The 21,874-nt window shown below is 38.8% G+C and overlaps 1 protein-coding gene across 4 annotated transcripts; it reads right to left on the bottom strand.

The window, feature by feature from the left end:
* Positions 1 to 5,275: 5,275 nt before the first annotated feature.
* LOC121857896 (bifunctional coenzyme A synthase-like) lies at positions 5,276 to 20,533 on the bottom strand. Of its 4 annotated transcripts, none has more exons than XM_042354140.1 (4): positions 20,471 to 20,533; positions 14,839 to 14,907; positions 11,292 to 12,584; positions 5,276 to 6,451 (listed from the first exon to the last, which is right to left on the bottom strand). In XM_042354140.1, the coding sequence occupies exons 2-4, from the start codon at positions 14,905 to 14,907 to the stop codon at positions 6,203 to 6,205; spliced, it is 1,611 nt and encodes a 536-aa protein (XP_042210074.1). In that variant the 5' UTR covers positions 20,471 to 20,533; the 3' UTR covers positions 5,276 to 6,202. The 4 variants fall into 4 exon arrangements, with proteins under 4 accessions (XP_042210074.1, XP_042210072.1, XP_042210073.1 ...); XM_042354138.1 differs by lacking the exon at positions 20,471 to 20,533 and adding an exon at positions 15,522 to 15,607; XM_042354139.1 differs by lacking the exon at positions 20,471 to 20,533 and adding an exon at positions 15,493 to 15,586.
* Between the last annotated feature and the right edge of the window lie 1,341 nt (positions 20,534 to 21,874).

Raw genomic sequence — 21,874 nt, 5'->3', positions numbered from 1 at the left:
GCAAATCAACATCGCGGGGCAGGACCCCAGACGCTCACCACGTGTCGGAGTACAACCGACCACAACAGCAGTCGTCAGTATTTAGTGGCACCAGTGCTATACCCTGGTACATGCCTTGGAGATATGGCCCACAGTGTTGTTGTATCTGTTTGTTAATAATTACCCCATGTTGGGTAGTGGACCCATGTATTTGTTGGTATCAGTATTAACATGTTGTGTGTGAGTGCATCTCCTATGCACTACCAACACTCTGTGAAGTATCTTAAGTAAGGTTGTCTTATAACTGGATGTAATGGAAAGTTCCTCGTAATGTGTGAGAAGTAAAGTTGTCCACTTGGGACTATGAATAAAGCCTGGTAACTGTAATGAAATGTACCACTAGAAGATGTGGGTGAAGTAAGTACCCTCTGGGATTGGCAGTTGAGAGGAGCCAAGGAGTTGTCATGTAACTATGTATTGTGAGTAGGGCCAAGGAACTGGTCCTGCTATGTAATGTAACATAACACCAGTAAGGGTGTGAGTAATAAGAGTGTAATATCTGAGTAACTTGCAGAGGAGTAAAATTAAGAAAATAAGTAAATGAGAAATACTGAGTTAGCAATTGAGTAAGCCCAGGAGTGAGCCTGGTAGTTATATGTTAATGATATATTTTTCCCCTCTTTGAGTTCATATTAATAAACCTGCTCTTTGAGTATTTTAGGAGTATTCATTTCTCCCACAGTAGTTACCTTTATTTCTGTCCAAGTGACTTGATATCAGAATTACAATACCCATGTGCCTAGACCCTCGTCCATGCTACCAAAAAGGAACTGAGGATATGTAGCAACCAGTGGACTGAAGTAAGTAGAAAGAACAATTAAAAGAACTAAGACAGAGAAGTAAGAGTAAAAGATAAGGCACAGTATGAGTAGAGAGAAACAGCCACCGTTGCATGGCTTTAACTTCTTCTGGAAGGGTAAGCCTGCTGCGGAGAGAAACCGCGTTTATGGAGTTGGCTTTACCATCTGCCAACGCATCCTACAGTACACAGGTTAACTGAAATGCCCATTGGGATCAACAAGCACCTTATGACACCCTGAATGCCATTGAATCACTCACATCAGGCCTTTTTCATCAGTGCATATACCCCAACACTGGATGCAGAGGATGACATCAAGGAGGTCTTTTATGCCGACCTCCACAGAGTGCTAACCTCTATCCCCAGAGAAGATAAGGTTGAGCTCCTTGGTGATTTCAATGCCAGAGTTGGCAGAGATGCTGATATTTGGCAGGGAACCATAGGGAGAAATGGACTAGGCAAGTGTAATCCCAACGGCCTACTTCTCCTCAGCAAGTGTGCTGCACACAACCTCACTATCACCAATACTGTACCTTGTTTAGGCAGGCCGACAAGTTCAAGGGTTCGTGGCAACACCCCACGATCCAAACACTGGCATCTCACTGACTACAATATTGTCAGTGTAATGACCACGGTCATACACGTCAGTTAACGTAAAATTAGACGATTCATATTATGCTCTTTAGCCCACAAAACATGTAGCTATGCTTTCTTATTGGAGTTCCCCATCTGAGGAGTCTGTTTTCTCATCGCTTCAGGACTCTGGAGTCCTCCGTTTTCTCTCAATCTTGAATGTACCCGAAATTTCATTATTCCTTCGTAATGAGAGAATTTGAAATTGCAACTGTGGCTGCAATTGGTGAGGCAACCTAGATATGTCTGTTTACAGTTGGAACATTCAAGATCCGTTGTGAGTGGTGTTGAAAGCTTCAACTGTCCTTATTGTAAGTAAAACTTGTCAAGTGAGTGAGTGTCGAGTTTGCCAACTAGAGTGGCATATTTTATGTCGTTCGTGGGAGTATCCTGAATTTCCGAACGCTACTGAAGTTATATTATTTTGTCGTCCCAGCACGAACTTCTCAATCTAAAGAACGACTGGTTTAAAAATAAAGTAAGTGAAACACAAAAATTTGCAGATCAGCACAAGATGCACGATTTTTTTCAATTCCACTATAACATTTTATAGGCCAATCATTCATAGCACAGGCCCCCTCCACACCATCCGATGGTAACTCCATAATTAAAGACGATGAAGGCATTCTTCAGCCCTGGAAAGAGCACTACCATTCACTGCTCAACCAAAACACCAATGTGGATGTCCTGACTATCCAGCAGGTCCCTCAGCATCCAGAGCTGACCCACCTCAACTATCCTCCATCCCTAGATGAGCTAGCTACTGCCGTCAAACTGATGAAAAGTAACAAAGTCTCAGGGCCTGACAGAATCCCAGCCGAAATGTATAAAGCAGGAGGACCTCTGCTTATCAGCCGTCTCCACTCTCCCCTGGACAATATATGGGAAAAGGAGGAAATCCCCCAAGCTCTTAAAGACGCCTCCATCATCAATATTTATAAGAACAAGGGAGTCCGGTCAGACTGTGGCAACTACAGCGGGATCTAGCTGCTGTCCGTAGCCGGCAATATTATCACCCGAGTCCTCCTAAACAGACTTCTTCCTGAGGCGGAAAACTTCCTCCCAGAATGTCAATGTGGCTTTAAACCATCACGTGGCACCACTAATGATCTTTGCTGCCTGCCAGATACAGGAAAAGTGCAGAGAACAGCATCGTGACCTGTACATGGCTTTCATCGACCCAACCAAAGCCTTCGACTCAGTCAACAGGAAAGCCCTCTCGTGGACCCTCAGCCATTTTGGCTGCCCACCAAAATTCATTGCTATTGTGAGGCAACTCCACGACGGCATGAACGACAGTGTCTTGCACATAGGCACACAGGCTAAGTTCTTCCCTATCCAAATGGGAGTTAAACAAGGGTGTGTAATGGCACTAACTATCTTTAACATTTTCTTGGCTACCTTCCTTACTCGTGCCAGTGCCAATTTAGCAGGCGGGGTGGATATCGAGTACCGGATGAAGGGTCTTTTCAACATAAAATGACTCCAGGCAAGATCAAAAATGTCAGCAGCTTCCATTACTGAACTTCAGTATGCAGACGACCTCGCCCTTGTTGCTCACACTGAATGCAACCTCCAGATCCTGAACACCTATGCAGATGCGTATGCACACTTCGCCCTTAAGGTGAATGTACGTAAGACTCAGATTCTCTTTCAGCTTGCCCCTGGTTCAACAACACATCCACCATCCATAACAGTACTACCTTCTCAAAGTTACTAACTTTCAGTATCTTGCAACACTATACAGTACTGTACAACCTGAGGTCTAAACATAATAGCAGGATGGAGATCATTTAAATGAGCATGGATCAATGAGTTTGCTAATATTCACTTCACTGTGCAAGAAATTTGAAGAGAAGAGCTGATGTTGTGTGTGTATATCTCAATATACTGACTGCACTTGATGTCTTAGCCCTTTTATGTCTCTTTTTACATTTGTCTTGCATCACTTTCTCTATTAATGCCTCACCTTTTTTAGGTTTTATGTGGGAAAGGACTTTAAATAAAGAGATAGTAAAGTACTGTAGTAGGAAGCTCAGGTCTTGAATTGTCTAGTAAGTAGTAAGGAAATATATATTACACAAAAAAGAGCAGCATATTCATCCAAAAATGCTGAAAATAAAGTAAAAAAACAATGTTTTATACTCCAGGTCTTGTTTTTGTTTTCTTATTGTGGCAATATGAGTAGTCTCAGGGGTCAGACTGAGTGTTACTGTATGACCTGTATTCCCATATCCTTTACATAGGACATCATTCATGACCATATATTAAACTTATATTGTACCTTAATTATAAAAGAAAGCAAAAGAGCCACAAGTGTACTGTGTAAAATCTAGTGGGTGATCATTAGGTAAATAAGTGTACAGTACGTGCAAACTTACCAATAGAGTCACATGTGTACGGTATCTATACAGCCATTAGTGTAACTTGTGTGTAGTGTATCAATAATACAAGTGAAGAGTGAGTGCATTAAAAGAACTGCATTTGCACTGAATAAGTAGAGTATACATAGAGAAAGTCACAAATCTGTTATTAAAGAGTATCAGCTAAGCTGTAAGTGTACTGTATGGCCAAGTCCTATAAAAATTATCACCATCACAAGCGGTTTTCTTACTGTTCAGTCATTTGCACCTTCTGATGTTTTCATTTCAGCACAAGAAATCACTGCTGTGTATCACACTAGATCACAAGAATTGAGTACATACTGTAATTTGGCCAGAATCACACTAGATCACCTGAGGACAAACCTCAGGGACATGCAAGTTACACCTAAACCATAAAAGCTACAGCTGTCAAAAAGGATGCAGTACAGTATTCACTTGTATCTTCCATTGAATGTCAATCTCTGCTGTATAAGTTTGAGATGACTCAGATATACTGTACACAATTATAGTTCTTGAGCATGAAGTTCATACAGGTATTTAACATAAACATGAACATTATGCCATTAAAAAAAGTTGAAAATTGTAGGTAAATAAAAAAGACATTAAACTACTGACTCCTTTGTTACTTCCCATAACAAATAACTGAAACAGTTTATCAGCAAATTTTCTAACACTACTTGGACAAACAGATGACGTAAACCAATTTTGCATTACAGTACATAATGTAAGTTAAACATCATTCAAGTTAAATTTGTTTGTTTTAGTCATTTTACAATGAAAAATAAACAAGCCCTCATTATGGTGAAATTTTCAACATCACATGAATTCTGTTGCTATGACACATGAAACCAGTCTATGAGCTTATTCTTCTGAAAAAATCCTTGGGGATTATTGCAAGATAAAGGGGATTTATTTTCCTCCTCTGAGTTCCTCAAACTTCATCTTATGTGCTTCATTTGACACTGAGAATCACATGTGCTGATCACAACTGAACATTTACTGGGTACTGTACAGGTATCCAGTATCTATTGATTTTTTTTTTTTAAGAATCAAATGTAATCTTTCTCAGAAAATTTAAAATATATAACAACATATCTCTGGAAAAAATATTGATTCACCATCACAAACAGCCACATACTGTGCTGTACTTATATAAATTCTACAAACTCTTACAAAATAATAAAAAATTCTTTTGATTATTAATGCAGTTATAGTCAAGTGAATACAGTACAGTATACAGGTACTCCTCGACTTACGACAACCCAGACATACGACTGACGTGGTCGTATAAAATATTTTTCAAATTAAGTATTTTCTAGTACCGACGTTAGTGATCACGCTGTGTACTGACAAAATTTTCGTTTGTAGTTCCCTTTAAAATGGCTGGCAAGCGTAAAAGTGAGAGTTCTCATAGTGCTGAGAAGAAAAAGAGACACCCATTTTAGAATTTCTATGTATTATTTTCGCCTTTTCGATTAACGACCTGGTTGTCGGGACGGAACCCCGTCTTAAGTCGAGGAGAGACTGTACTAAAATATTATTTCCAGGCACTTCAGAATCTCTAAGACACACTTACTACAATCTAAGGTTTTGTTTACCACCATGTAAATATACTGTTTACCAAGTCTGTTTCTGGCCACCTGACCCAGTCTAAAATACAGGCCCAGACAAGGTACATTACATGGGTGGTGAGAAGACTTATGGAATAAAACATATGATTATAATAGTACAGTATTTGGACCTTTTCATGACTAATAAGATAGATTCTGATGAAAAATATGACTACCATAAAATACAGCATTACAATAAGTGACAATTTAGTTCTGTAAATTCAGAAAAATCTATGTTAATTTGAAGGAACTTTATGCAGTCAACAATTGTACTTAATATGGAGTCATAATTGGTAATTTCCTGTGATTTGTATTGCATTAGCATAGTGTTACTTTGAGGGAAAAAAGCAGTCACTACTGTTTGTTTCACAGCTCTACAAACTAAACTATATTAACACCTCTCACACCCATTTACGAGTACCTGTAGTACTGTAATAAAATCCCCATTAGCTGGAACAATTGGTGCGGAACATTTCCAGGTATTGAGACAATCAAGAGTGAAGCTGCATGAATGAGAGAGGAACTGTATACAGAAACTGCATGAAAAAGCTTTGTCTCCTTATACACAATATGGTAGAGCTATATAAAAAATATTCAAAATATGTGCACTCTCAAGAAAATAATTAATTCATTATTAACTCTCATACCTCCTGATTACAACAAAAGAAAAGTAATCAACATTTACAGTACAAAGTTACCCGTTAACAACTGACTAATAATAAGCAGTATATTTTTTACTATAGTTGTGCCTTTCGGTCATTTTTTTCTTCTTCAGTGTAGTTCCTAAGGGTGGCCCAAGCTTTTTCAACTTGCTGCTGTGTATACTCTCCATCCCACTGTGTGCAGAACACAATGTTTGCTCGAGCAACACGGTCTCTGTTTGATAACTGACTGTTAATTCTCCGTTGTGCTTCCTTTTGTGATTTTCCATCACGTTCTACAATGCGAGTGACTGCTTCTTCTTGTGTGATAATACAAACCCAAACCTTATAGAAAAAGAAAGGAAAAATTTTAGAGTACACTGCAGTACAATACTGAATATTCTAGCTATAAGCCCAATTAAATTTTTTGTTTCTCCCTTTGTACACTTATTACATACACTCAGGACAGAGTCACTTCCTCACTGTGCTAATAAGTATAAATACCGTATATAAAATCCTGGTGGAACTTCGTATTTCACCAATTACGACACATTTTCGTGGAGCCTTCTTTTGTGTGTATTTACAGCTGAATCCCCAGGCAAGAAGATGAAGGTCGTGAAGCGTGTGATGGGGGTGAAGGAGGGGGTTTTGAGAATTGCAATTAAATGCCAGGCAACGAAGTGTCCTCCTAATATTACTTATTAAGTAATTATTAGATGTTTTAATTGCCTGTATGTTGGCCTGGCGAGTTAGCTAGGAATTAACATACCTAGGTAACATGCTGAGCATTGCATTCTGACTTGAAAAAAAATATTAAATATTCCTATTCAACAGTCATTCGTTACGGATGGAAAAAAAGTTAAACTTGGGTAAATTGCTAACTTCTAGAACACCTTATTCAATTAATAATAATTATAGAGTAAGAAACGCCTTTCATATTGTTCTAAAAATAAAGCAACTTCTAAACAAGGAAATAAGCCACATGCAGAATATTTTACACAGGAAATAAGTGTTATCGGTTTAAATTTTTCCTGCAACATTTTCTTCGTCTTTCAAGCAGGGGAATGCGATATACAGTAGTTCTTTTACTTCTGATACCCACCTTGAAACATTTTACCTGTGAAAATATGAGGGAATGCCAGAAAAAAGTTAAGTAGCAAGAAATTTGGCTCAACAGTTCTTTAATACAGTATACCATCTTAATCAAACAGCGTTCAGTTCACTGGCTAGTCACTCGCTCAGCTCCCACCAAGTTGCCAGATACCGGGGTTTGAACAAATCATAGTGAAAACCGTGACATCAACTCGTTGGACGAATGTACATTAATTATTTTATGCATACTGTACTTGGCTATTGATATAATATGTACAGAACTGTACAGTGCAATTCCCTTTATCCAAATTCCAATTATCTGAATCTTTCATGTATTCTAACTTTGTCCTCTTTGGTCTCATTCAGTAAAAATTCTGTGTGTATGCTGTGATATCACATCGGGGAGTAGGGAGCGCAGATGGGCAGCGAGACAGCGATGAACTTAAGAGCCCACTGCCTCCACAAGTGTATGTATACATTCACTTTCCATGCATACACACCCATTCTCTTCATTTTTCTTATTTTATATTTCTATAATATATTTTCTTTATTTCTAAGACACGTTAGAGTACAGTAGGCAACCCTTGTGATATGGAATCCCGGGTGAAAGAAATTCGCCCTTACGGAATTTTGAAACTATATAACTAAAAATCTCACCCTTAGGCAATTTGGGGAAATTAAAAAAAAATTCTAACAAAAAAATTTGCAAAATATAACAAAGATATTCACAGTAAATTGTGGCGTGTAAGTAGACCAGGCGTATAAATCGACCTCAAGATTTGTATTTAAAAATTCAGATTTAGGTCTATACTGTACTTGCCATATAAATCGACCCCCCAGGCCCAAACATAGGCGAAAGTGTGTAATACGGCAACAGGATCTATATAGGACAGCAAGCAACAACTAAAAATCTTCGTAAGAACTCTGGTAAACACCAAGCCAAAATCAGCACCTCCAATAAAATAGTAATTGTTTACACAGCATACCAGTATAGTACCTTGATAGTACCACTATAAACGGTATGATAGTAGAATATTATGGTACACCTGGCGTACGATCCGCCATTTGCATCAGCTGTTGTAAACAAACTGCCAGTGGCGCCACCAACACCATGCAGCCAGCTGCGAAACTATGGGTCCGTTACACTGTCGGCACACAGCTTAAGACTTAAACTGTCATCTGTTACAGCACTGTTGTTTGAAGAGTTTGCAAATGCAACAACTTTCAGCTTGAAACTCGAGTCATATTTCATCCTTTTTGCTGGGGGAGCCATGGGGATAAGATATTTTCAGCTGTTGTTAGAAGCATCTACAACAAAACAACATTGTAACTGCAGTAATACAAGGGGGTTAATGTCTGTGCTTCAACCACTTGATGTAAGCCTAAATAAGCCATTTAAGGACAATATTAGTTCTGAGTGGAATAAATGGATGGTTGAGGGAGAAAAGTCATTCACGAAGAGGGGTAATATGCGTGCTCCACCACTGGATGTGTTGTGTGAATTTGTAATGTGGTCTTGGGAAGCTGTTTGTGCAGAAACTGTCGTAAAATCATTAAAAAAATGTGGGATTTCAAATACAACGGATGGGGAAGAAGATGATTTGTTGTGGCGAGACAAAGGTGAAGAGGAGGATGACAGCACAAATAATGACGACAAAATCAGAAGTTCCAATGATTCGGACCCATATGCAAACCTCTTTATGTTAGATGATGAACAGCCAGCAGACTTAGAAGGATTTTAAAATGTGATCGTACATGCTTTTATTATCAATAAAATGTAACTTTAAAGTACAGTATAGTCTGCATTTACGCGGTCAATTGAACCCGTGGAGGTCCGCGTAAGACGAGAAACGCGTAAACGAAATAACAGAACATATGGGATTAATTGAATAGAGACTAGGCCGACCCCCAAACTCCACTTTTTCCGACACAATACGTACGTTGTAATAAAAATAACATCTTAATTTTATGATGGTATGCACACACAATTAATATTTAAGAGAAATATCAATAATATTAGGTTTTTTAACACTTACGTTAGTAGAAAAGATGACTGGGCACACGGGGATGGGGGGTTGGTTCCGAGGCAGAGGGCAGATTATTGGCCCTCACCTGTATCACTTGTATCAATTGTATCACTATCCACCACAGAGGCTTGCAGGGCCTCTTTGTCAAACCCCTCAAAATCCATATCCTCACTATCACTGACTCAGGCCGGTTGTGGTGGGTAGCAGATGAAGAACTCGGTAATGTTTTGATGACTGGGCGACCTTGTGCGCACCCTGCCCGCGTCGCTTCCAGCGTAAATGATGAAATTTACCGTGTAAATAAAACATTTCATTCTGACAAGGTGCCGCGTAAATGACCAAATGCGTAAACAAAAACCGAGTAAATCCAGACTATAGTGTACTGTAAAATTAATCTTGAAGTTAAAGTTTTAAGTTTTTATCTTAGAGTTAAGGTTTTAATTATGGTGTCATTGTGTGTATATTCAATAAACTGCCATTATGTATCATTAAACTTTCATTACCCCTGTAGTGCATGTGAACTCACAATCTATAGCGCTATCATAAAATTGCGCAGATGGCACCCATATCGTAGTGCTGGGAAGTTGTCTGGCTGGCTGCCTGGGTTTATTGGCGTTCTGATCAATTGTTTACTGTCCACCAGCTGTTGAAAATGGCGTGTGGTGTTGTGTTCGATTAATTATACTAGAATTTACTACAGTAGAACGTCGATTTAAAGCGATTCAATTTAAGATTATGTTTTGATTTAAGACGACACCCACAATTAAGGACAATATTTTAATTTAAAGCGAATCTTTCCTATTTTGTGCGAGAGTCAATCTGGTGCATCATATTTTAATATTGGCTCCTAATGTTTCTCTGGACACGCTACACTGTCCTAAGGGCAAAGCTGTACTGTACATGTACTCAATGATTACTAAAAAAATTTCAAGTGCAAACTACAGCATGATTATATTCAAATTAATCACTATCTTAAAAGAATTCCAGCAATGTAAATTATATTCTCCCTGGTCACTTCTGTGACATTTTATAAGCAAAAAACAAAAACTCAATCTAAAGGACATAAATAAACAAATAAATACACCTTTTCACATATCTGTTGAGACATTGTTACATAACTATTTGACAAATTTCATAACCGAATGACAGACAGAACACATATCGAATAACAATCTAAAATAACTGTTCGTTCATGCTGACGGAAATGATTGACATAAGTTATGAAGTTGACAGACATGAACAATAAACGGACAATCTACATATAGTTTGGGAATGTAACAATTGGAGAATGACATACCACCAACAGTTATTTTAGATTGTCATTCGATATGTGTTCTGTCTGTCATTCGGTTATGAAATTTGTCAAATAGTTATGTAACAATGTCTCAAAGGATATGTGAAAAGGTGTACTTCACTAGACCTTTGGCACAACTGTCAAACATGTCACTGTCACTTCCCAGCCAGGGTTGGGTGGTTATAGGCTTACAGTTTTTATCTTATATAATATCACAGACTAAAGTTAGGAGAATATAATTTGCATTGCTAGAATCCTTGTAAGACAGCGAATAATTTGAATATAAACGTCATATATTTTGCACAAGAGATAAAAATTTTAGTCCTTTGTAATAAAATTAGTTAGAACTAAAATTTGTATGTCTAATGTGAACTCTAGCACGTTTATATTCAAACTAATCACCATCTTATAAGAATTCCAGCAATGTTAATTATATTTTCCCAGGTCAGTTTAGTGACATTTTGTAAGAGTAAAACTTAAAGTCACTCTTAAGGACAGATAAATAAATAAGCACTAGACTTTGGCATCAACTGTCAAACATATCACCTGTACTGTACCAATGATGAAAATCAAGCAAGATATAATATGTTTAAGGAATAAAAGCTAAACAAGATGAAGGAACATGGGTGGTAAAATGAATATAATACTGAATAATATATGCAAACAAGGTGACTGATATATACAGTACTGTACATATGTGACAAAAAAAGAGAGAAAACTATATAAAAATATACAGCATATATTACATTTACCAATAATCATAATAGCTTACCTGATGACATATCTTTTCCCAACCAGCTTCGAGAAGCACTGCAGCATCTAATATAACAACACTATATCCTTCAGTTGCTAAATCATTAATCTGCTTCATTGCTAAAGATGCGATCTCTGGCCACACAATGTTATTCAGCTTTTCAAGAGCTTCTTTGTCATTAAACACCTTTGCACCTAATGCCTTGCGGTTAATTTCATCATCACTGCTAACAAGATCCGAGCCAAAGGTTTCAATCAGTTTTGTATAACACTGTGTGTTCTTCTTGTAAGCTTTGTGGCCTAATTTATCACAGTCTACTATGCCAGCTCCAAGCTTAGCAAATCGGTTTGAAATACTTGACTTTCCGCTAGCAGACCCACCAGTCAGTCCAATAACATAGGGATGGTTTGCAATGTTAGGGTTGGGGACTACAGGTTTTCTAATAGTTCCAAGAAGTCTCATTCTTTGGGAGCTGGCACTCAGCTTTACCTCTTCTTCTTCACTCACTCGGCACTCGTCATTCACTAATGTAATGACATATCCATCCAGGGGTTTAAGACCACCCTCTTCACGTGCCTTGTTGATGAGAGCTATACCTTTTTTTGTTTCTTCACTCACTACAATCATATCCATATTAGGATCCCATTTAGTGGGTCCCATTGGATCTGTAATTTGCACAATATTATATTCAACAGTGGGATCTATATCCATGGCAAGTTCCTTTACATTACTAATTCTTTTTTCACATGGCTCAATCAGGTCAGAGAGAATTTTGTTTTTAAGAAGTGGACCATCAGCAACCCCACATGTCAGTCTGTCTTTACACCTTAACAGTGCTTCAGTTAAGAGGATTTTGTGGCCAGCATGAATACAATCATATGTTCCCCCTATAACAACACTGGAATACATTTTGTTTGAATCTTCATTAATTTGATCCTGTGGCAACTCTATTTCATTTTGATTTTCACACTCTTGATCAAGGATGAAAACCTTATCTCTACTGCCCATAAGAAAGCTTTTATACCTCTTTTCTATTTCAGCCAACTCAAGGCCAGTTCTTGCTCGATCAAAAAGAAGTAAATCAACCCTGACTTGAGTTTTAAGAGGAACATCTGAGTAGTCTTTAAATCCTGCCATGAGGACTCTTACATCCAAACCTTGACAGTTCAATGGAGAACTGGAGTATATATCTGTGATGATGCGACTGTAGAGGGCAAGGCGCTGTTTTGTCTCTGGCACTTTAGTCTTAGCCAGTGGGTCAAGATGAACATACAGGGTCTTGGTGACATGTTGTGATGCTGCTTTCAGTACCTTGAAGAAAATAATAATTATTATATTCAAGATAATAAAAGATATGTATGGTGTAAAATACCTTAGTTATGCAGTACAGTAAACACTGATTACATTTTTCATAACAAATTTCTAAATACTGCACAATATTACCAAAATTCCTTAAAAAATCATAACAAATAAACAAAGGTTGTGCAACAAAGACCAATCAAATGGCCACTGAAATTTCCAGACGCCATCTCTCGATTTCATCCTCTGGATTCTTGGTCGAATACAGATCGTAGGTGTACACAGAGGAAGAAATAGAGAAAAACTGTAGTATGTGCCTAATGAGACACCGTGTGCAGTACAGTACAGTATTCAAATGCTGCTGGCCTGAGTAAATACTGATACAGCATTTCATCACATTATTTTATATCATTACTGGTTAAAAAAATTGACAGACAAGATTGCAACACGAATAAACAGTACCATTAGGGTGAACAAGTTGTACACAATAAAAGTTACCCCTGTTACTTTTGGTAGATGTAAATAAAGTTTTATTGTGCTTAGCTTTCACCATTTACAGTACAATATTCACTACACAACAACTTTATAAGGTACCCTGTATACTGTACAGGTTCGTAGGCCTGGATATGAGACATTTCGTACTAAATTTGGTGGGCCAAAACTAGCTATTTCATTGACAATATTGAATTACTTTGTTACAATATGACTGGAGAATGTCAGTATATCTAGATAAGTTAAACTGTATGTTATATTAAATGTTCCACACACCGTGAACTACAGTAACCATGGAAGTGGATGAGTTGTCATATAGGAATGCATTATATGTTTGGCAGAATTAGTGGATATAGTAAAGGTATAAAATTATTTTGCAACCAAATTTTGAATCTGTATTTGTATTGCTACTTCACTTTGGGCTAATGCCACATTATGTCATTCTTTATTCTTACTGGAAAATATACCATGCTGTTCCGAAACATCTGAATAGCTCCACAGTTTCATTTGCCTTCACAATGGAGCCAGGCCCAATGATGTTTTACCATACGGTCAATCATTCCGGAGAAGCTATGAGTTCATGAACCCATCAGAGTCTCATACAGCATGGAAACATTACATGCTACGAGAGAAACTATTATCACCCTTTACAGGGGTGGCATCAAGTTCAATTGTGTATTTACATGTTAATCCTTTTGACCCTATCCACCTTGACAATTAGTTTTATTATGTCAATACTGTATTGTTTTCAGGAAGCCGTAACTGAACAATGTGATTACATTTACGTGATGGAGGTGATTAACTGCTGTGGTAAGTATCCACAGATGTTAAGGCTGAAGTGTTACGAACAGTATCAATTACGCTAAACTTTGAAGTCAATATACAGAGCTCTTACTGTTATGTCTCTGCAAAACAATTCTGATCAGTTCATATAACATACACATTATTTATGTAAGATATCAGGAAATGTTGGGAGCACTAATTACGTAAATCACAATATTAGGCTGCTACAACACTGCTCACAATGTGTATTCGACAAGGAGAAATGAGGCATAGAGTTCCGATCAAGTTTCAAATTGTGTTAGTGTGGCAGCACTAACTCTGACTCGTTTCAGAGTGCCGATCACTTGAATCGAGCACGCGTGGCCGAACCCATACAGGCGCAGGGCTACCAATGGGAGGAAACCCTCAGGAGTCTTTTTGAAACACTCCGTTTGTAGTCAGTTTGTTTCGCGCAGGAATTGTAACGGTAGTTTTTTAACGAGTGTACAGTACAGTACAGGTACTTGAAACCTGAATACTACACTGTACAGTACTGCACTTTCCTCCTTCGTGATATAAAAATTCCACTGAAAAATACCAAAACTTTTTAATGGATTACTTTGGTGACTGTACTTTCCAATGTAAATATTTTTGATCTTAAACTGTGGAAGCTGTTGGGACATAGACTACACATAATTTGTACTAATATTCAATGCCCCACAGATTAAGGGTGTGTGGATTGGGTGAGATTTACTGTATTTCAAATGTGATAAAGTACTTATCCAGTATACTGTACAGTACTTTATATCAATTCCCATACCCCTGTAATACAGTAGAACCGGTATTCTTTTCTTTTTTACATTGTACAGAAGTTTAAAAACCTTCTATTCATATGCATTTGTTCTTCAATTTTCTTTCATAAGATGTGAGAGGAATCCAACTTTCTAAGCAAATACTTGTACTTTGACAACAGAGAAGTCAGTGTCCAGTAAACAGATGAACAAATACTAACCTTGGGGAGGCTTGGGAGGATCTTACGGACAGGTTGAGTCAAAATCAGCAAACCTGTCATGGAACCCATCTGCAGTACCAAAGAAAAATTAGAAACATTTTAGCAGTGTAGTATGTACTGTATACAATAAGAGAGACAGAGAGAAAAAATAATGTTAAAAAAATAAAATATAATAAAAAAATGTAAAAATTTCCAGGAGTTGACCTTGGCTGTCAGATTAGGGTCCGACTAATTACCCAAATGTAGCCGCAATGAAGTCAAATAATGGTCCTAGATGAATAAATCGGACTGCTAATCACTTCTCGACTAGTATTTGGGAGCACGAAGTCACAAAAAATTGGTAAACTTAATTTAATCTGAGTTAATAGATCGAGTGCATGTACCTAACCTAACCTAACCTAACACACCTCAGATTAAAATAAGTTTACCAATTTTCTGTGACTTTATGACACCAAATAATAATCGAGAAGTGATTCACAGCCCAATTTACGCTTGTAGGACCATCATTTGACTTCATTGCGGCTACATTTGGGTAATTAGTCGGACAGGTCAGAGATTAAGGTAAGAAACTTTTTCCTTTGTATATTGCATATTAACATCTTTTCTAGTTGGCTCTAGAAATATGGTACAGCTCCTCCCCGACTTACGACCTACACATTTTTCTAGAAGATAAAGTGGTGTACCTTACGATGACTTGATAAATGTCGTATGAGATAAAGACGTTTCAGATCACGCCCACAGACTGCAGCTCACTCACTGTTTACAAAAGTTTTCTCTGAACCTTTGGGGTCGGCAGAGAAAACGAACAAATTCTGTACATTCAAGGTACACTATAAAGAAGTGTATATATATATATATATATATATATATATATATATATATATATATATATATATATATATATATATATATATATATATATATATATATATATATATATATATATATATAAAGTAAATCTAGGAATATGCTGATAACCACAAGGAAAAAAGAAAACACGAAGTTCCCAAGCGCTTTCGTGTAATTCACATCTTCAGGGGTGAGTACAGACTAAGGAGAAATACATAACAAGGCATATACTGTATATACAGTAGAGGAAGGTGAGATCAAGTCCACAATGGTCAGGTCACTAGGTAGTGACCCTACTAATCTTCAAAAGCACCGCAGCAGTCGGTAGTCAGGTCAGAGGGTAAGATGACCCAACCTTCTCACCTGGTTACAAATCTTCTTAATTACGAAATTATCCAGTTTGTACATACCATTACTCAAATGCATGTTGACGGATTCGGCATGTTTAATGAGACTGGATTCTATAATGTTCCTACTGTCAATTGAATTACAAGGTAATATTGAGGAGGCATTATCCCAGTCAATGCAATGCTTATTATCCCTCAAATGAACAAACAGAGCATTGGATTCCTGGCCTGTCCTATCACTATATTTCTGTTGTTTAAGTCTAGTTACAAGATCTTTATCTGTCTGGCCTAAGTAAAACATATTACATTCCTTGCAAGGAACCTTATAAATGCAGCCACCAGTATTGTTGGGGGAGTTCTTGATTAACATTTGTTTAACAGTGCATGAGTTTTTAAATGCCACATTGACGTTCCAGGTTTTTAGTTGTAAAGGAATTTGAGAGAATTTTTTTGTGAAATGGTAATACTATAAGATTCTTATTGTCATGGGTGGGCTTGGGATCGGGTCTATAAAAAGATTTATTAGTAATGTTAAGGCATTTGTCTATAAAAGATCTAGGGTACTTAAGGTTCAAGCCAATATTATAGATATATTTATATTCCTCATCAATGAATTCCGGGCTGCAAATTCTCAAAGCACGTAAAAACATTTTGTTGTGGGAGAGACCCATCGATAAGCCATTTACGGGAAGATAAGAGGAGGCAGTTCAGGGGGTTAGGGTAGTAGTTCAGTTAGGTCACAGTAAAGATGCCGCACTAATGGGTCGTGGGGAGGTTAAGAGAGGTCAAAGATCACGAGGGGGATACCGACAGAGGGAAGGGTGAAGGGAGATCAGAAGTTAGAGGGAGAGAGTAGAGTACCTTGGCTTGGGAGCATAAAAGAGATGTAGGGGAGGGGGAGGGGGGGGGGAGCTGGATGAACTAGGCTTTCAGAATCTAATCTTGAGCTCCCCTTTACAGTATACACCACCACATTTCATTAACGTGACGAACATTTATTCCTATTCACTTTCACTCTCCTAATTTTCGCAATATTACGAACATAAATACAAAAATTAACTTAGTTCACAACACCTCACGTGATTCTGTTCTTCCAGCCGTCTTAAGAAAATTCACGACAAATAAACCTATCGTGCCGTCCTCGGTGATGTTTTCTTCCATTATTATCATTATTATACAAACTTGTGCCAAAAATTGTGGCCAAGTCCCCGCCACAATGAAATTAAGAAGCTCAAGACAGGTACAACTTGACTGTGGACAACGATGGAAAAAAATGATGATTTTTGAACACACACACACACACACACACTATTATTACTATTACCATTATTATCGTCTTTTTTCTTGTATTATTATAAACTTTAACTTACAGAATTCCACGGGAAACTCACGCTGTGACTTAGCGTTTTTGTATAGTAAAATGTAATTAATAATGACCAGAATATCTTCTAATATCAAATGCACATGGCTTCAAAATGGGTGGGCTGGCTGTACTGGCCATGCCCCCCCCCCCCCACCAACCTCCTTTGACACTTTTGATATTCCTCTAAACAAAACCCACGGCCCAATTGACTTGACGTATCCCGGTGCTGTGCAAAATGCCACAAATGAGATATGTACTGCACTCCGCTGAAAGCCTGCGAAAGAGTACCTAAATTCTAGGATATCCCCCCCCTCCCCCATTAGAGGCCTACATGTGTATTAGCTCGAAACAAAGCTAATAAAGTACTTAGGTTCATACAAAGGAGCGTTAGTTACAAGATTAGCAAGGTCATCTTAAAACTATATCTTGCGCTTGTGAGACCTCACTTGGATTACGCAGTTCAGTTCTGGTCACCGTATTACAGAATGGATATAGAATCCTTGGAAAGAATTCAGAGGAGAATGACAAGACTAATACCGGGCATTAGGAACCTTGAGTACAGAGACAGGTTAAAGCTTCTTAATTTGCACTCCCTCGAGAGACGTACAGTAGAGTGAGGGGCGACATGATTGAGGGGTACAAATGGAAGTCAGGGCTGAACAATGGGAACATTATAATTTGTACTCAAACTTTCCAACCAGGAGCGAACTCGTAACAATAGCTTTAAATTAGACAAATTTAGATTTAAGCGCGAAATAGGTAAACATTGGTTTGGAAATAGAGTAGTGGACGAGTGGAACAAGTTACCAAATATCATCATTAACTCGAATACGCTGGATAGTTTCAAAATTAGGTTGGATGGATATATGTGCAATAGGGGTTGGGTGTAAATGGGATTGACCAGTATGGAATAATAGGCCCGCTGCAGTTTCCTCCATTCTTATGTTCTTACATCTGCTCCCGCTCCTACATAAATCATCCTAGAGTTTGGTCAAAGGACTATCCCCCCAACACACACCAAGAGTGCAGAGGTTTTATTTCAACTATATCTTGCGCTAGTCAGGCCGCACCTCGATTATGCGGTTCAGTTCTGGTGCCCCTATTATAGAATGGATATAAATTCACTAGAGTCGGTGCAGCGAAGAATGACAAAAATGATTCCGGGACTTAAAAACCTTCCATATCAGGATAGGTTAAAGAAACTTAAATTGCATTCCCTAGAAAGACGAAGAGTGCGGGGAGATATGATAGAAGTATTTAAGTGGGTGAAAGGAATCAATAAAGGGCATATAGATAAAGTTCTTATAATATCCGAGCAGGATAGGACTCGGAGCAACGGATTCAAGTTGGATAAGTTTAGGTTTAGGAGGGAGATAGGAAGAAACTGGTTCACAAATAGGGTGGTGGACGAGTGGAACAAGGTTAGCAACTTTGTAATAAGTGCGGGAACTCTGGAAAGTTTCAAAAGGAGGCTAGATAGATTCATGGATGATAGAGAGTGGTAGTAACTCTCGACAGGAGCTGCCATGCACAGGCCAACCGGCCTATTGCAGACTCCTTATTTTCTTATGTTCTTATGTTCATACATAGGGGCATATTATCCCATACTGAAACCACACCTGGGAAGATATTTTGTGGTGGGACTTATTTTAGATAGTTATTGTGCAAAATGTCACCTGTGACTTACTTCACAGCGGTACATATTTTGCCAGCACCGGTCGTTGTGACATGCAGCGCAGAATAAATGGCCCACACCAGGTAGAAATGCTCCTCTGAACATAAATCCAAACAAAATACATCTGTTACAGTTATATAAAATTTAATGTTCGTTATATCTAAACTACTAAAGTCTTCCAGTGAAGTAAAACCGCAAGTTCACACTGTGTCTACTGAAGCGATATGTTGAGACTGCTCTATTATACCTGACAGGCTGGTCCATGACGCCAACATTGATAGTTTTGCTTCAACTGTCAAGTATCAGTCAAGGAAGGCAATGACCCGAGTAGACAGGTGTTGCTGACACACATGAAGCTGACCTCAATGTCAGGATTAATTCTAAAACTAACATTGAGCATTGACCTCAAACTGCCCCCTCACTCAGAATTATTCTTAAAACAGCAAAACAGAAAATTGATAAATATATACTAAACCCAGAGAGAGAATGACAGGCGCTAATACACAGGATTCTCGCCCAACCCACTAAGCGCGACCCCCCCCCACACACACTCCCCACGAGAGAGAGAGAGAGAACTGGGTGCACTTTTACCTTCTTTGACCCGAGCGAAAGTGAAACTGACCGTCTCGCTGGAGCTTATTTCGGCTCTTAAGAACCCGATCCGCGTCCTGTCGATGTCTGACTTGTAGTGGGAGAAGGTTTTGGTGTGATGTGTTAGTCATTGTGTGTGTGTATGTACGTGTGTTTGTATTGGTATGTGTGTATCGTGTAGTAGCGTACGTGTGTAATGAGTAAATGCCATCCCTTTAGACGCCACACGCGTTCCTGAGGTGGATGTGACGTGTGACAGTTTTGAAGTAAAGAGCTCTCGTGCGTTTTTTTTTAGGAGTGTTAGCGTGTTTTGTAGGAGTGTGTTCGTGTGATTTGTAAGAGTTAGCGATTTGCGTGTTTTGCAGCAGAACGTTCGTGTCTTTTGTAGGAAAGAGCATCCCTTTGTTTTGTAGGTGAGAGCGTTCGTGTGTTTTGTAGAGTTCAAATGTCTTGTAAAAGGGGGTTCGAAACCATTACAGAAGAACGCGACCCAGTGATTGACAGGGAAGCGCGTTCGTAACTGAACACCCGGCCTAACACGTCTACCATAACAAATCACTCAACCCTCATCACTGAAACCCACTCATTAAACCTCGATCACTCAAATCCAATCGCTATTAACATGAGGGGGAGGAAGTTAAGTGCATCTCTGCATAATATACCGCTACAGCCGCTATACGGTACTGCATCAACCCCAGTGCTTATGAGGCCAAGAATATAGAGCTTTTATGTCGATAATGTCGCAGATATCGTGATCTGAAACCAGGAAGACAAGTGATCTGAAATGAAGAGGTGAGAGTACTGTACCGTATTTGTATTATGGGAGAGAGAGAGAGACGCCGTCGATCCGCTGTGAAGTGGCCTGGGTGATTGAAGTGATGGCTGATAATCTATTTATCTGATGTGTATTTGTGTCGTCACCCGCCGCTTCACACACACACATTCTCATCATCAAGTAGTGCGACGCGCTTCTGTAATTCTGATTGGCTGGCCAGAGGGAAGGGGGAGAGGAAAGCTGCTTGATCATCGGCTCTAATTCTTCCATTCAACAGTGTTGATATCGTGATTCCTGATTTGCTCGGTCGTGAAGTCGCTGTTCCTCCCTGTTTTCGACTGTGGGCGAAGTTGATTTAATATTATCCAATTTTTGCTTTCATATCTTCTGCCTGAAAAGGTTTCTAACTCCTGTCTTGGTATCAAATTATTATTATTATTATTGTCTCACTTACATATTCAATTTGATCCTCATTTGATTTTGTATTTGCTGATGACGTTTTTTTAAGGTTCTTGGGCGGTTCCTGAGTTTTGGTGGGCATGGTGGAGCACAGAGCAAGGATTAGTCCTTGATACAGAGAACGGATACTTTGGCCATGTCATTTATATGGCCAAAGTATCTGCTGTCATCAAGATCTGAAAAAGTTTCTGTTAATAGGAACTTTTGAGGAGGATAATCGCCAATAGTTTATTGAAAACAAACCAAGTTTTCACTCGTTTTTCGGCAGATACTTCCGGGCTGGGTGAGAGCGCGTATGTACTGCACACCACCGCAAGACGACGACAGTTTTGAATGACAGATAGTTGAGTAACGTAAACATAGGTGTTGGGAAGACAATTGTAGTGGGTGAGGGAGTTCCTGCTCCGGCTGACTCACTGTTAACACTTGCTTCTCACACCCGTTTTTTCGTGTTTTCTTCTCCAGGTGTGTAACTTCCGGGCACCTCGCTCACGCCGTGGTGAGCGCCGCCTTATTTATTTGCAAAATGTATTCTGGGTAGGTCTGGACTTTAGCGTTGGTTAAGTACATTTTCCGGTTAGGTCGATGAAGGCCATGTACACTTGTACAGGTCACGGCGCTGTTTTCTGCACTTTTCCTGTATTTGGCGGGCAGCAAACATCATGTCAATGGTGCCACGTGATGTTCTAAAGCCACAATGAGATTCTGGAAGAACGTTTTCCGCCTCAGGAAGAAGTCTGTTCAGGAGGACTCGGGCAATAATCTTGCCAGCTACGTACCAGCAGTGATATCCCGCGGTAGTTGCCAATCTGACCAGTCTCCCTTGTTCTTATAAATATTGATGATGGAGGTGTCTTTAAGAGCTTGAGAGATTTCCTCCTTTTCCCATACACCTCGACTGGGATTCCATCAGACCCTGAGGCTTTGTTATTTTATTTATTTATTTATTTTTACGGGGAATAGCCCACCCGGGCACA

The sequence above is a fragment of the Homarus americanus genome, unplaced genomic scaffold (assembly GCF_018991925.1).
Source record: "Homarus americanus isolate GMGI-L3 unplaced genomic scaffold, GMGI_Hamer_2.0 scaffold6354, whole genome shotgun sequence".
NCBI classification, from domain to species: domain Eukaryota; kingdom Metazoa; phylum Arthropoda; class Malacostraca; order Decapoda; family Nephropidae; genus Homarus; species Homarus americanus.
The sequence above is the reverse complement of the archived record's forward strand: the minus strand, read 5'-3'. Positions and strand labels throughout refer to the sequence as shown.

What these genes read in the sequence shown, in the direction of transcription:
- LOC121857896 (XM_042354140.1), bottom strand. Translation starts at nt 14,907, where the DNA reads ATGGGTTCCATGACAGGTTTGCTGATTTTGACTCAACCTGTCCGTAAG. An exon ending in TCCTCCCAAGCCTCCCCAAG is followed by an intron (nt 12,585 to 14,838) that starts GTTAGTATTTGT and finishes ATTTTCTTCAAG; the next exon opens with GTACTGAAAGCAGCATCACA. An exon ending in GGGAAAAGATATGTCATCAG is followed by an intron (nt 6,452 to 11,291) that starts GTAAGCTATTAT and finishes TTTTTCTATAAG; the next exon opens with GTTTGGGTTTGTATTATCAC.